Raw genomic sequence first — 14,772 nt, 5'->3', positions numbered from 1 at the left:
GCTCTCCTCTGCGTCAAAGATGCCATCGTCCAGCGAGGGTGGCGTCAAGATCAAGCGGAAGAGTCGACGCCGTCGTACCAGCTCCCCAGGAACGCGTTCACCGGAAGAGCCCGAGCGCCCTCAGATCGAGTTCGAACCTCCTCAAGAGCGCTCGCGTGGTAGTCGACGACTCCACCGTGATGTTCTGAACGATGACGGTTCTACCACCAGCAGCAGACGTAGAACGAGTGTCGCGAGCTCTACCACTGAAGGAAGCAGCAGCCGACGCACGCCAACGCACTCGCACCATCGCCACGCTACGCTTAGTGGGGCTTCTCCATCGTTAGCTGCAAAGCGACGACCAGAACAACCCGTAGACGCGAGTATGATAGCTCGAAGGACCTTGACGTCGTCCGCGTCCTCCATTCGACCCTCCAACCGTAAGCGTCTGGACGACCAAATTGCTCCGGTAGATCCTTCGTATCGCATTGGTGGGCGTCAACGCAGCAGCAGCAGCAACAACAACAACAACGCCGAATTCGACGAAGACGAGCACCGCAACCTAACTTTCGGCAAACTCGGAGCTGGGCCCGAGAGCTTCTCAATCCCAGGCCAGGAAGACTGGTTGGGTGGCGTCAGCAACAACAACGCTCATGCTGCTACGCGCATCACGCTGCCTTCTCGCGCCAGCAAGTACCGAAATTTGTCCGCCGGAGTGAACAAAAAGTCGCGAGCGCGTGCTCCTGCAGTTCCAGGTAAGGACCTGACGGACCGTCCGCCCTCCCGTCAGCGTCACGCCTTCCCAACGCACCTCATAGACGCCAACGCATTCGACGCTCCAGAGACGACTGGAAGACGCGGAGGCAGCTCGAGCTCTAGCACCAGCAGCTCTCGAAGTAGGAGCGATACGTCTTCTCCCCCTGACGGCGTCACTGGCGACCGCCCACCGTCGAGATACATGGTCAAGGTTAAGCGCAACAGTAAACAGGGATTGACTCAAGACCCAAGCGCTCCGTCAAGACGCGGTGTAGTCGACAAGACCTCGGGGTTCTCGTGTAACCAGGCGCACCATGACCCAAAGACCGACGGGTTCGCAGACGTGGACGAGAGCGTGCCCCCTCCATTCAGGATCGAAGTCACGACGGATGCCAGTGAAACAACGCTGGATTCGCCAGCTGAGTCTCGCTCCACCCCTCCTTCAGGGTTGAATCCGACCAAAAATGCTCGACGCTGGCCATTCAGCAACCAGGAGCAGCTCTTGCGTATGGCTGTGAGGGGCTCGGACGGGAGTCGGGGCAGTGATCAGGCCATGTCGGCGGACCTTGATGCTGGACAGAGCCCTCTCCAGTGGTTTGGCAAAGACGACCAGATCAACAACGCGCACTTGTTCGAGACGATCATCTCGCTACCAAGTCCCCGACCTGCACTGGAATCCGACGTGGACGTAGCGATTGAGGACGATCTGGAGGACAGCGATGGACCGCAATACCACAGCCGCAGAGTCATCAGCAAGCAGCAACAGCCTCAACACGAGCCACACCAGCCCATTGAGAACCACTTTCCTTCCCGCCGAGCTGCTGCAGCATCAAAGCTCACTGCTCCGACTACCACAATCGCTGTGGGGGATAAGCCCGAGCAGTGGATCCGTTCGAGCACCAACCCCTTCTTCGTGGGCTCTTCATCGACCGTCGACTACGACTCAATGGACCCGGATACTGCGATCGAGCAGACGCCGCTCTACTCGTCCGAGGATCTCATGACTCTAGCTGCGACCGAGATGACGGACCTCCACTTGGACGACTACACGGCGTTAGGAGATGCGTCCATGCCAGCTCCGCCCCCTTCGACCTCGGGTATGGGGTGGGGCGGCTCGAGACTTCTACCGGCGTCTCGCTCTCCGCCACTGAGGACTTCTCTAGGCAAGGACTTCCTCAGCCTCTTCGCTCAACACTAATAACATTTAATTTTCACGGTCTTGAGTGCCGTCCCTCCACAGCTTGGAGATACGTGAGTGTACTCATTAAAGTCGCTCCAAAGACCGACAAGAACAGGACGCACCCGACACAACAGCACATGATCGACAGACGGATGCACATTTTCGGCCCCACCAGCACCTTGATCATAGCCATCGGATTAGCTGTGAACCTCATCCGTCCGACTGGAGGGGGCAAGTACGGATTGAGATTGGGCGCGTTCTGGCCTTTACCCACTGGAGACGCCAACGCCTCGTCCTCTGGAACAATCTGCACCGAGATCCCAATACGCCCCATTTCCATCGACACGGCAGCTTCGCGGTCAGTGAAGTAGATTGGGATCCACTCGGCGTCGTCAGGGAGGCGACCGAGCCCCATGAAGTCCAACAGACCATTGAGCGCTGCCTCGGCTTCAGCTTCGTCTTTCTGAGCTTTAGCGAGTTTACGCTCCGCTGGTGAAGGCTCTTTCTTCTTGGACAAGCCACGTATTGCAAGCTTTCGTTTCTTTCGCGTAGACTTCTTTGGACTTTGACCCAGAAGAGCGTTATCTTCACGAGGTGTTAACTTGGTGCCAGTGTTGTTCTCGTCTTCACTTGAGTCATCCTCGTTCTCACTGGTATCTTCGTCATGGCCAGCTTTTTGTGAGCCTGGGAAGCCATCACCGGCTAGAACGGGCTGTCGAGCAAGACGCTTGAGCTCTAGGAATGGCGCCACTGAGCGATTCGTCTCGTACGCACGACGCAGCCACTTGTACAGGTCGAGCTGAGCCTCTCCCAGTACGTCGTTCCACTTGAGCACGTCCTTATCCCAGAGCTGGATGTGCAGTCGCGCTAGCTCGGGTGAGCGTGGGGGGAACTCGGTCTTCATTATCAACCGCCAGTTCCAGCACGGCCTGCCATTAGAACAGCGCCAATGCGTGTCGGTACTCTCCGCTCGACTGCTGCCAGAGTCCCCTCCACTCTCCATCCAGGCCTTCACAAAGTAGTCGTTGATCTCGCTCTGAGCTTGATCCTGAACGTTCTCCGCACGCCAAATCACGACTCGAACCTCGAACGTCTTCGGCGCTGGGGGTGAAATGTCCACAGGTTCTACGCGTACTGCCTCCTGCGTGGTTAGAATATCCACCCAGAGCTGCAAGAAGCCTTGTGATGTAGTGCGGCTTTGAGGCACGTACAGATGCCGGTACTCAATAGGCTTCAGATGGGAATTATTATTCTTCCCGGTAGAATGCCCTTCTCCGATCTCTTGCCATTCTCGATGGAACCAACGCTCCTCCAGGTCAATCGTCGTGGATCCGATCAACTGATCCATAAGTCCACGACCCCAGACCCCAATTTCCAGCTGAGAGGCGCCAGGGAGAGTCGTCTCAAGCTCAAACATGCGAAAGAATTCCGGCTGTAAAGTGTTCGTACACGCGTTCGACCGATCGTTGGTGCGGTTGCCTCCCAACTTCAGCCGTAGGTATGGATCTGAGTATCCGTTCGAGTTTTTGGCTTGTAAATTCTGCCCACGCAGCACATAAACTCGTACGATGACCGGTTGGGGGCCATCTTGGAGGCGACGAAGCTCCAGAAACTCCTGCTTAGCCCGCTCCTCCTCCTGCGAACGTACTTCCTTCTTGGCTCTCCGCTCTATCACAGCGATTCTTCCTTTGAAAATACCAGCGCGCAGTTGTACTCGAACTCTCTGGAAACTCAGTAAACTTGGTCGGGATAGCACTGGTCGCTTCAGCTGATAGGATTCCAGTGCTGGACTGGTGAAGTAGTTCTCAAGCTCTTCCCCGCCGTATTCAGAGATCCACCAGTCCCTTCCTCGAAGATAAGGAGCGCGGTGGAGCTCCTGCTTACGAGAGCTGCGAGGAGAGCCTAACAAGGACCCCCTCCGCTCCCCACGACTCCGATGAGCGAGTAGTAGAGCAGACTTCCCGGCGTTGTACCTTCGCTGTTCTTCTCTTCGGCGCTGCTCGATTAGAGCAGGATCCGTATCGTCCAGAGTGTTGACGGTGCTAACTCGTGCGTGCGAGTACAAAACGGAGGGTAAATTGAGGTCTCCAACGCCAATTCCATCGTCAATCGGGTACTCCTTCTCAGCTTCGGGCTGGCCTTCATCGAGTAAATAATCCATCGGGTCCTCTTCATCCGCCGGCTTCTCTTCAGTTTCTTCATCGTTCTCCTCCGCCCGCTTCTTCTTCTTCTTGCCTTTCTTCTGGCTCTTCAGGAGACTTTTACCCTTTGACGGACTTCGGAATGGAGAGCTCGATCCGTCTGCAATCTCGGTACGATACGTCGGACTCCACGGCAGTTTGTTCGCCAGATCCACGATACACGAAGCCAGCGTCGTCTTGCGAAATCCACCGAGGGTTGAGTCACACACTCGAATCTGCAGTTGAGGGGCGTATAAAGTATCGATCGGTAGCTTCACGTGCGCCACGATTCGATCCAAAAAGTTGGCATTCTTGCTGCTTCCCGAGGTACCAGAACCCGATGGCATCCCGGATTGAGTGCGTTTTACACTCGATCCATCCACGAAATAACCCCCTACCAGCTCAAACTCGACGTGTGGACGGCGGACCCCCAATGTACTGAGAGCTTTCAAGTGTCTGACACCCAGCGCGACGATGTCGAGGTTCGCCTCGGTGTACATTGGAGTGATCGGTGCTGGCTGGCGGAGAACGGCAGGCGGAACGGTGCCTGCGTGGTCGATGTACTGGATTGCAACCAGCAATTGACCCACTGATCCCCCGCCGCCAGCTTGTTCCGACAGCAGCAGACTCACTGAGATCGATGAGCTACTTCGAGGCCGCTTGAGTTCGTACCACCGAGGCTTTGGAGATCCAGCGGTAGCAACCGATCGCACGGCTGAAGCTAGAGATAACCGTAATTCTCCTAGAAGTCCAGCCGCTCCACTACCTCCGACTGAGTCTTGTACCTGTAGGACGATCTCTGGCGTGTAGATCACGTCCGTGGCTGGTACATTCGTCAAGAAGACGAGAGACTCGTAGAATAACGGCGCTGGGGTGCTTTGGCGCACCATCGTGCGCTTCAACTGGCCACAACATCGAACTTCCACTACGGGACTTGGAACACGCGTGATGCCAGCTGGAGACTCAAGTCCTCGAGCTTGGAAAACGTGGACACGGATCTCTCGATGCCCTTTTGGGAAGCGGAACGGATCGAATAGCTCAGTGGTGTCGCCTTCGTTGACCCATGGGTGCCGTGTAGCCATCTCCACGCGACCGAAGCCTAAGCGCAGTAGAAGAGCCCCAGGGTTTTGCGATCGTTCAAGGGCGTATCTCGTCTGTCGTCTTGCTAGTTCTTCGCGTAGCACCACCCACTGACATTTCCCAGTAAATCCACGGGCAAATAATTCCTCAGCTCGGAATCGAGCAAAACTGACGCTGACAAACTCCTCCTTGCGACTTGTTGCCGCTGCTACGCCACCCACAGCTCGGCTCAGTGTGACGATGACATCTGGAATTTGGGTCAAATCTGCAGGTAATTCCAACGCTGAGCGGTGCTCCATACACTGCTCAAACGTAGCAGTGCCGTCTTTCGCCACTTCTTGACTCTCGAAGACAATCGAGTACGGACCTAGAGAGATCATGACGCGAACTTGTGACGTACCGCCAGCTAGAGACGGTAGAGTACTTCTCGGTAACTCCACGCCACAAAATAGAGCACCTCGCAGCATATATTTGACCGTCTTGGGGGTGCTGCGTTCATATCGTTGACGCTCTGCAGCGGCCATAGGTTTTGTGTGCATCTTTTCACCTGCTTCAGGAGGTGGGGACTCAACTCGAACCATCGACACGAGGACTCGTCCGCGATACGTCGAGCCGAGCTCTGCGTGACGAGACACAAGTCGCTGGCGCTTTTGGTTTGTACCGCGTAGCGGAGGTCCGTACAGATTGTACCATCGAGGAGCTGCAGCCAGGAGCTGCTGCTGCTCCTGTTCAATCTCAATCTTCTCCCGGATCGCAGCCTCACTGAGGTCTCCTTCCAAGCCAATGCCTTCATCTTCATCGCCATCTCCCAGCATTAGACTCACTTTCTGTGGACTGGTAGGCGCTGGTTCCTCCTCGACTGGAGCTGCTGGTACTTGGAGGAAATCATGCGACGCCACTCCGACCAATTCATTTGGAGACGTGAGGTCTCGATCCCATATTGAAAGCCCGATGTGCCTCGAGAACGTCGGAGTACGCACTGGCAGCCACAATTCCTCGTAAAAATCTGGAGAGAGATTCCCTCGCCCCTTTACAGTAACACACGAGGTTTTACACGGTGTGTTCGCGGCGAAAACCACTTGTACGAACGCGTCAATCCCCTGAGCTCCGATCAATAACCCGCCAGTGTCCATAGCAGGCAAGTGCTCAGCTCGTAGCACCCGCACAACCAGAAAGTTCAACTTGAGCTCGATAGCTGGAGGCACCAACACAAGAGGCGTCGGCGCGACTGTGCTGCTGCCGTCTACTGGGGGTTCGCCTGTGACTTCTGCTAGCTCCTGTTCGATCTCAGCTTCTCGGTCGTGAACACGCAGCGCGTCGCCAGGTCCCAGCACCACGACACTAACAAGGAGGAATCCCTGGATACCTCGGTCCTTTTTGCTCAAATTGTCGTGAACAGCGATCCACTGGCGGTAAAGTTCGTGATCCGGCTAGACAACAGAAAGCCGAGTTAGCTAGGAAGGTAATGGATTCAAACTGGGGAAGAATCACGCACCTGGGCGTATACGGAGAGACAGTCGAGTTGGTAAATGCCGATAAGGTTGTCCTTGAGAACGCGCTCCTTGTCGTAGACTGAGATCTAACCACCCAGGAGGAAAACCAAAGAGTGTAAGTATGTCCCTAGCGCGTGATAAACGCTCAACTTACCTTGATTGATGCCTCTCGTAGCTCATGACGACCAATGTTTGGGAAGTTGAAGAATAAAATCTCGTCGAAGATGCAGCCCAGCGTACTGTACTTCGTCGATGTCTTCTTCGTCACATCCAGAATCTCCACTTGACAGTACGGATCCGACGTCCCGCTCAGCTACAGACATGGCAGTAACGATCCAGTCATTAGCTCGTTCAACCCCAGTTCCAGTCAAATACAAGCAAACCACGTACGTTCTCCCCCTTGAGGTCTCGTGCCTCAATGACATGCACCTGCACTTGGTAGTCGCCCTGTTTCAACGTAGCAATCGCGGCCGCTGCCTCTCGTTCCCACTCTTCTCTCCGCATCAGCGCCTTCGTACGAGCGTTCGCTTCCTCCGCCGTCTCGTCCTCCTGACCGACCAGCAACTCGGCCAGACCCGCTCCCTTCTCCAGCTCCACAGCTGCCGGCCCTCTCTCGAACAGCCCTTGGTCGTTGGCTTTCGTATACACCAGCGCCACCTTCAGCTCCAGCTCCGCCCCCGTGAGCTGGCCAGTCACCCCCTTGTCCCTCAGCTGGAACCAGCGCTGCGTGATCATCCCTGGGAGACTGGCGATCTCGGCCGACGAGATAACCACCTGGCCCAGGAAGTGCATCTTGAGCGGCAGTCGGTCTCGGACGGAGACCGTGACGCCCGTGGCCCAGTCAACCGCTCGGAAGACGAACACCTCGTGCCATCTCGGCTCTCGGGTCTTGGTCATGACGCTCGTCTTGTACTCGACACCCAGCGACGTCAGCTTGACGTAGCAGCTCAGCGTGTCTCGCAGGGCAGAAGGCGTGAGGTTGCGCGCTTGCAGGACGGTGATCGCCATGGTGTTGGGCAGCGTGTCGTCTGGATGTGAAGGCATAATAAGGAGAAAGAGGTGAGGCTCTAGACGAGTTAATTGAGGGTAGCAGGTGGCCAGTCGTACCTGCGTCTTCGGCGAGGCGAACCTCCTTCGGAAGGATGTCGACGGGGGCGTCTTCGGCTTCCTCGACATCGCTGCGGTTGCTGCCCATGGACGCCGACCTGGAACGCGCCATGACTGGCGGGATCAAGTTAACTTGGTACTATGGGATCCGATGCGTATCTTTGAGGGGTCAGGGATATCAAGAGAGATGATGACCTTTCGAGAACGTGCGGTGGAGGACACTTCAACGTGGACGACCAATCAACGACCAACTTGTTCAAGTGAAATGCAACATGAAGAACTGGAAAAGAAATCAAAGAGTTTGTCATGGAGCAACCTACTCCCATTTGACCATCAGATCGCTGAAGTCGCAGTTGCAGAACGCGGACGCCAGCTGCGAATGGTGCCCTTCGTACGTGGTTCTCACAAACCCAAGACCAAGACCCGTGTTGTCGAATGCCCCCGCTCCTTCCCCCATTGCAGGCTTCGCGTGGATGAACTTCGATTGGTCTTCGAGAGGAACGGGCTCAGCAATGGCTTTGATCTTTGGCGTCGGCCAAGGGCTGCTGAACCATCCGCCTCTATAGTACCATTGCTGGATCGTAGCAGTAAAGCGCGGGCTACTGAAGCCATCGCGAGACACCGCTCCTCCTATGCCATCGAGACCTTGATGACCACCAACCAAGCCAGCTCCTCCCCAAACATCCCGAGCCGAGCGAATAACGATCACGCCTCCTTTACCGCCAAACCCTCCTCGACCACCACTTCCAGCAGGGTTTCGCAGGCTCCCAACGTCGGATTCCCTTGTAATGGTAAGATCCTTCCTCCCCGGGGACCCATAGAATATTCCACCGAGCGGAGAATCAACTTCTTCGAATCGAATCAAGCGAAGGCCTCCCTCCAGATTCCTGGGCAGCTCCTTGTCGGTCTCGAAGAGCAGTCCTCGGTCGATTTCAGCGTTGATCGCGTCCAAGAATGCGTTCTTGTCGTACCTCGAGTCGGCGCCACTGATCCCGTCACCGCCGTGTTGGGCATCGCCCCCACGTTGGCCAGAAGAGAGACTAGCGCGCAGCATTTGCTTCTCGTCTGTGAGGTTGTCGCAAACCACGGCCAAGTTTCCGCCAGGAAGCCCCGGTTCGCCATGAATACCGTCTTGCCCAGCCACATCATTGCACTTCTCAGCACTCGGCGCTTGGCCTACTGCAGATAAATCGAAGACACGCTCGGTAGTCACTTGGATTGACGGACTCACAAGCGCCACGTTTGCCCACATTTCCAGCCCCAAATCCACTTCAAGAGAGGCGAAGCCGATGAGAATCACGTTGGGGATCGTGTCGACGCCATCAATCGCCATTTCGCGCTTCTTCACGAACTTTTCGATCGCAGCTTGCTCTTCAGACAAACGCAGGTGGAATGCGCTGATTACCAGTGTGTGGGTATACCGGAACACTTCTCCGAGCGGTGGTAAGCCTTCACGTCATTCCTTAGCCCCACGAGCTTCTCTTTGGCGTTCTCCAGCGCCGAGATGGCGTCGGGACTGAGAATTGCAGTGTTCTTCACGGCCATTCAGGACGCTCAAGGTGGCTAAGTGTTTGCTGGCTATGAGAAATTCTTCGTCGAATCGGACTTGGTTTCCGTTGGGGACGAGTCTTGTTACGGTATCTACTACGGTCTGTAGCGATATCCGTCCACTGCACTGGAGGGCTTCAAGCGTCAAAGTGACCTCGTCATATGTCCCGAAGTAAGCTCCCCACTCATACGCCATCAGGAAAAGAGTCGAAAGAGTGTCTTGAACCCATTGGATGCTAGCTCTGGTGATCTGCTCCAACAGAAGGACCGCCGCGTCAGGTAAGGGGTTGTTGTACTCCACTTGGTGAGAACAAAGGTTGTCCAATTCCGCCAAAATGTCTTTCTTCGCCGTCTAGTACTCCATGGAATAGTCGTGTCCATCAGGGTTGGCTTCGACTGGCGCGGGTAAGGTAAATACACATACATTCCGCTTGTTTTTATCGAGATCGAGGTCAAGATCAGCTGTAGCTCGTGGCCCGAAGTCGACTGGACACTTGGTGCAAACAACCACCGCATTATCCTCTCGAATGAGTGAGCCATTAATCAACTTCTCAAGCGTAACCCTCTGGTGACGTTCATGCGATGGTGCGCTCACTAACAGGAAGCGTGTGTCTTGTACATTCTTCAGTATCCAGTGGTAAATAAAATGCACCACAAGTTCCGCAAATGGACCACGTGTATCGTGGCTTCCTGGCATATCCCACACAAAAATTGGGCCGGAACGGAGTCGGACCTGACTCACAACTGGCAAAAGAGTCGACGAAGTAGCTCCACTACGGATTTCAACGCCTGGCAAGGGCGAGTCCGCAACAAGAACGCGCGAAAGTCTTCCTTCATGGCGGACAGCAATCCGCCCTGGTGCAAATAGGAAGGACACAACAGTGCTCTTCCCCGCTCCAGATGCCCCGAGCACGACGACGTTTATCTTGGACTTTAACCCGCTTTCAGCTATGGAGTGCCTCCACCTCCTTGAGCAGATCCAACGCCTTGTAGATGTCCTCCTCCTGGGGCGAATCACTGTCTTCGGCTAAGCGGGCAGACAGGTGCCTAATGTCTTGTTCGATATCCTCGCGCTCACGCACCATACTAGCTCTTGGCGTTGTCACTAGCTGGCGAAATTCCAAGTGAAATGGTTAGTTAGGGTGACCATGCGTGGTCTTTATCCATCTTTTTGTTTGACGTTCAAGTTCTGCTGACCAACGGGATTCACGTTATTCCAAGAAAGTTCGGCAATCTGTAAATTCCAACGCGACAGTTGCAAGCAGTACACAGCATTAAACTCTTTAGAAAGCAATTTTTAAATCGATTAAAATCGTAAAATAAAACCAAAAAGGACTGCCATGCTCTTCAAAGTTCATGTGTCTCACGCTTGCGAGGTGCTGCTCGCCTCTGCAGTATCCCACACTGACTTAAGATTGGTGAAATCGCACCGGCGAAACTTGGCTTCAAGATGCTTGGGTACCAGTTCATAATTCTCCTTCACAAAACGGGAGCCCAAGACTGGAATTGTCGACCGGACTCGTGGCTCTCCCGGTCGCGGAATCTGCATACATCAGCTGCGGTGTAGCAATCGGAGTAGGTGGCTCGAGGCGAACTTCCGGTTTCGATGTCGTGCCATGGTACCAACCACGCTCAAAGTACCACTGACGCTCCACAGCAGAAAAGCTGGGGCTTGCACGACCGTTTCGCGATGGCTGTCCGGAGACTCCATAAGAGCCTCGTTCTCCCAAGTCGCCAGCTCCTTTCCACACCTCAGCACCTTCCTTGATCCGAAGTTTGCCACCTTTTCCACCGTAACCTCCGATTCCTCCAGACCCAGGCGGTGTTCCGGGAGCGCCGGAAATTGATTCTTGACAAGAGTCCATTCTTTAAGTCCTTGGGGGCCGTAGAAGCGTCCAGCTAACGGGGAGATCCGATTCTCGTACGAAGTAATTTGTAGTCCGTTGACGACGCCTTTTTCCTCATCCAAAAGACCGCGTTGCGTTGCACGTTTAACTTCACTTTCGAAGTCCCTGGCCGAATACTTTGAGTCTGCACCGCTCACTCCATCACCGCCATTTTGCGCATTGCCTCCTTGTTGACCTTGACAAGTTGTGGTGCGCAGCTTGTGCTCGGCATCTTCCTGGTTGCTGCAGAACACATGAAGATTCCCGCCAGGAAGCCCCGGCAAGCCGTGTCTTCCATCCACCGCGCGATTGTATTTGTATAATGGCACGTTGTCAGCTTGGCCCACGGCTGATAAAACGAATGGCTTTGTCAGCATCACACGTACAGACGGACTAACCAGAGCAACATTTGCCCACATCTCCAACGGCGAATCCACAATGAGCGAAGCAAAACCCACCAACACCACCACTGGTATAAGTAGCTCGGACTGAAGAAACAGAGCGCCACCGCTTCGTGACAAAATTCTCGATAGTTTGCTTCACGTCCGATAGGCGCAGATGGTACGCACTGACAACCAACAGGTCGGCAGCAGGATACGCTGCTGTACGCTTGTCAACGCGAAGGTACCCCTTGATATCACGGATCAGCGCAGATAATTTCTCTTTAGCACCTTCAATCGTCAAGAAGCACTCCTGATTCAGCCATGCTCAAACGACAGCGGATCTGACTCCCAACCAAGATTCCCACATGATGCAGCCGTCTGCTAGCCTGGGTAATGTCATCATCGCTGTGAACGTGGCCATCTTTCGTTGGAATCAGTCGACTAATGAGAACGAGCACAGCTTCGAGCGACAATTTCTCCGTCGTCTTCAATGCATCGAGGGTATTTTCCATCTCGTCCAGCGATCCACGGTACGCCTTCCAGTCGTACACCTTCAAAAAGCATTTTGAGATTTTATCTCGAGCGAACGCGACGCTGCTCTCCTTGAACTTGTCGAGCAAGCGCTGAGCGGCGTCAGGCAGCGGATCCTCAAAATTCACCGAATCCGAGCGCAGTTTCGTCAACGCAGTCAAGATTTCGCTCTTCTCCTCTTGGTATTGCGCCGAATAGTCGTGTCCTTCCTCGTCGGATTGCACTGGCGCAGGCAGCGCGAACGACTGGATGCTGCGCTTGTCTCCTTGATCTTGAGGTCGACCGTGCTGCCAGGATCAAAGTCCCAGCTGCACTTTGTGTACACGATCACTGCATTTTCAGGACGAATGAGCGACCCATTGATCGTATTCTGGAGGGAGGCGATCTGCGGGTGCTCGTGCAGTGGCGGACTCACGATGATAAAGCGCAGCGTCTTGTCGTCGACCAGCATCCACTTGAAGATAAAGTGCACGAGCAGCTCCACAAACGGGCCTCTCGTGTCTCGACTGCCGGGCATATCCCAGGCGGCAATCACCTCTTCGCCAAGCTTAACGTGGTTGCATATCGGGAGTAAGGTGGTAGAGTCACACCCACTTCGGATAGACACGCCATGTAGTGGAGGATCCGACACCAGGACACGGGAGAACGGAGTTTCGTGGTGCACGAGCATTCTACCCTCGCCAAAGAGGAACGACACGATTGTGCTCTTCCCGGTCCCCGTCGTTCCGAGAACTACGATGTTTGTATCGGGCTTGCTCTCGGAGTCGCTGTCGTACACGGAGTGGGTCAAGTACGTCTCCACCTCCTCGAAAAGAGATAGCCCTTGGTCCAGAACGTCTTCAGTGGGAGAATCGAGAGACTCCTCCAGCTTGGCAGCAACGACTGCGATGGCTTCCTCAAGTTTCTCACGGCCCATGGCTTCTTCTTCTCGGAACTCAAACTGAGCGTTGCAAACGAGTACTGTAGTTTGATTGATGGGCAGCCACCAAGGAGAAGAAAAGTCTTCTTCAATGTCCAAAAATACTTGGTGTTCTCCACACCAATGTATCCATCCTTCAACCAATCAAACCGTCGTCTGCGAAATGGCTACACCCCGAAATCTTGCATCCGATGGCGAAGGGCGGCGGCTTCTACGCCGTGGCGGCGGGCCGCTCGACGGGGGTCTTCACGACGTGGGCGGAGTGCGAGGCGCAGGTAAAGGGCTTCAACGGGTCCAGGTACAAGAAGTTCAAGACGAATACCGAGGCGCGCGCCTTCATCGACGACTACAACAAGCAACATGGCTTCACTCCCTCCTCCTCCGAGCTGTCACCACCAGCTGCGAACCCAAAACGACCCAGAGAGGATGCTGTTGTAGTGGGGCAGCCTCCCGCTCAGAAACTTAAACAAGACCAACCAGGAACCTATTACGCCGTCGCTAAAGGTCTCAAGACGGGGGTCGTGACCTCCAAGCAAGAGGTGGACGCCATGACGGTCGGATATCCCGGTCGCTCAGTGTACAAGCAGTTCGCCTCCAAACAAGCGGCTCTCGACTATTTGGCTACAGTTGGTAGCCATTCTTCAGCTTCCCTGACGTCGATGCTGAAGGACGAGAACAATGCAAGCTCAAGCTCTACGCAGCAGAGAGCGGCTCTTGGAGTCGGGATCGACCTGAAAGAACCTGCTCCAAAAGGTTTCGCCGGGGCAGAAGCCACTGCGGATGTGGACGCTCAAATGGCAGAAACTTCATCAAAACCTGCAGGTGGTTGGTGGTATGCAGTGGCTAAGGGGCGGAAGACGGGTGTGTTCCGCACGTGGGCTGAAGCCAAGAAGCAGGTCGAGAACTTGTTCAGTGCCAGCTTCAAGAAGTTCCCGACCAAGGAGCAGGCGGAGGCGTTCGTGAACCAGCACGCTGCAGCTACCAAGGGTCAGTCGGGAGACCCGGACCCGAAAGACCCCAGCAGCTTGGTGGCTTTCTGTGATGGGAGCGCTCTGGAGAATGGACGCAGGGGCTGTCGGGCAGGTTACGCGTGTATTTTCCCTCATAACGAGAGCTGGAATGTAGCCAAGCAGCTCGTGGAAGATCGAGTAACGAACAATCGGGCGGAGTACATGGCTGCACTTGAAGCCATGAAGCGTGCGAACATCGAGGACCCCGAGGCATCGCGCGTGCTCTTCATCTTCTCGGATAGTATGCTGCTGATCCGATCCATGACGGAGTGGGTCGGGACCTGGCAGAAGAACAACTGGAAGAAGTCGGACGGCGCGTCAGTGCAGAATCGCGACCTACTGGAGCTGTTGATGGCGGAGAAGGGCAAGCGTCGAGTACGCTGGACCCACGTCAAGGCGCACACCGGCAAGAAGGACTGGAGGTCGAAGTGGAACGATGTTGCAGACAATGCTGCTCGTGGTGCAGCGTTGACCGTTGGTGCTGAGAATTGAAACTAGCTGGTAAGTACATGTAAACACTGATGCCTTTCGTTGATTCCTTTCGTTTCGTGCAACACCATCTTGACGCCATGTTGCAGCAGCCAACATGGACGCTGCATACCACGTCAGAGCCTCATCCCCATCGTGGGCGACAAGGTCAACTACGCAACCGCGGAATGTCAAACCGTTAGATGCAATGCTCCTACGTTGTCGAGCATTCCCTTGCTCGGAAACACGAAA

At 55.0% G+C, this 14,772-nt stretch overlaps 4 protein-coding genes across 4 annotated transcripts; 2 read left to right on the top strand and 2 right to left on the bottom strand.

Moving 5' to 3' along the window:
- Positions 1–364: 364 nt before the first annotated feature.
- PHYSODRAFT_492449 (hypothetical protein) lies at positions 365–1,933 on the top strand (the record flags this gene model as incomplete). The annotated part of the gene is made up of 2 exons (XM_009524010.1): positions 365–459; positions 619–1,933. 2 exons carry the CDS (start codon positions 365–367, stop codon positions 1,931–1,933), a joined length of 1,410 nt encoding a protein of 469 aa, XP_009522305.1.
- A 13-nt stretch (positions 1,934–1,946) lies between these two features.
- Positions 1,947–7,863, bottom strand: PHYSODRAFT_490672 (hypothetical protein; the record flags this gene model as incomplete). Its single annotated transcript, XM_009524009.1, has 7 exons — positions 1,947–4,054; positions 4,193–5,918; positions 6,051–6,605; positions 6,671–6,754; positions 6,823–6,981; positions 7,059–7,696; positions 7,776–7,863. The coding sequence occupies 7 exons, from the start codon at positions 7,861–7,863 to the stop codon at positions 1,947–1,949; spliced, it is 5,358 nt and encodes a 1,785-aa protein (XP_009522304.1).
- A 228-nt stretch (positions 7,864–8,091) lies between these two features.
- On the bottom strand, positions 8,092–13,039 carry PHYSODRAFT_312701 (hypothetical protein; the record flags this gene model as incomplete). Its single annotated transcript, XM_009524008.1, has 5 exons — positions 8,092–9,172; positions 9,205–9,291; positions 11,376–11,427; positions 11,939–12,368; positions 12,407–13,039. The coding sequence occupies 5 exons, from the start codon at positions 13,037–13,039 to the stop codon at positions 8,092–8,094; spliced, it is 2,283 nt and encodes a 760-aa protein (XP_009522303.1).
- A 194-nt stretch (positions 13,040–13,233) lies between these two features.
- PHYSODRAFT_496359 (hypothetical protein) lies at positions 13,234–14,544 on the top strand (the record flags this gene model as incomplete). Its single annotated transcript, XM_009524007.1, has 2 exons — positions 13,234–13,546; positions 13,865–14,544. 2 exons carry the CDS (start codon positions 13,234–13,236, stop codon positions 14,542–14,544), a joined length of 993 nt encoding a protein of 330 aa, XP_009522302.1.
- Positions 14,545–14,772: the final 228 nt, after the last annotated feature.

Source organism: Phytophthora sojae (assembly GCF_000149755.1).
Source record: "Phytophthora sojae unplaced genomic scaffold PHYSOscaffold_3, whole genome shotgun sequence".
Classification (NCBI taxonomy): Eukaryota; Oomycota; class Peronosporomycetes; order Peronosporales; family Peronosporaceae; genus Phytophthora; species Phytophthora sojae.
Note: the sequence above shows the minus strand (reverse complement) of the source record. Positions and strands in the feature narration are given on the sequence as shown.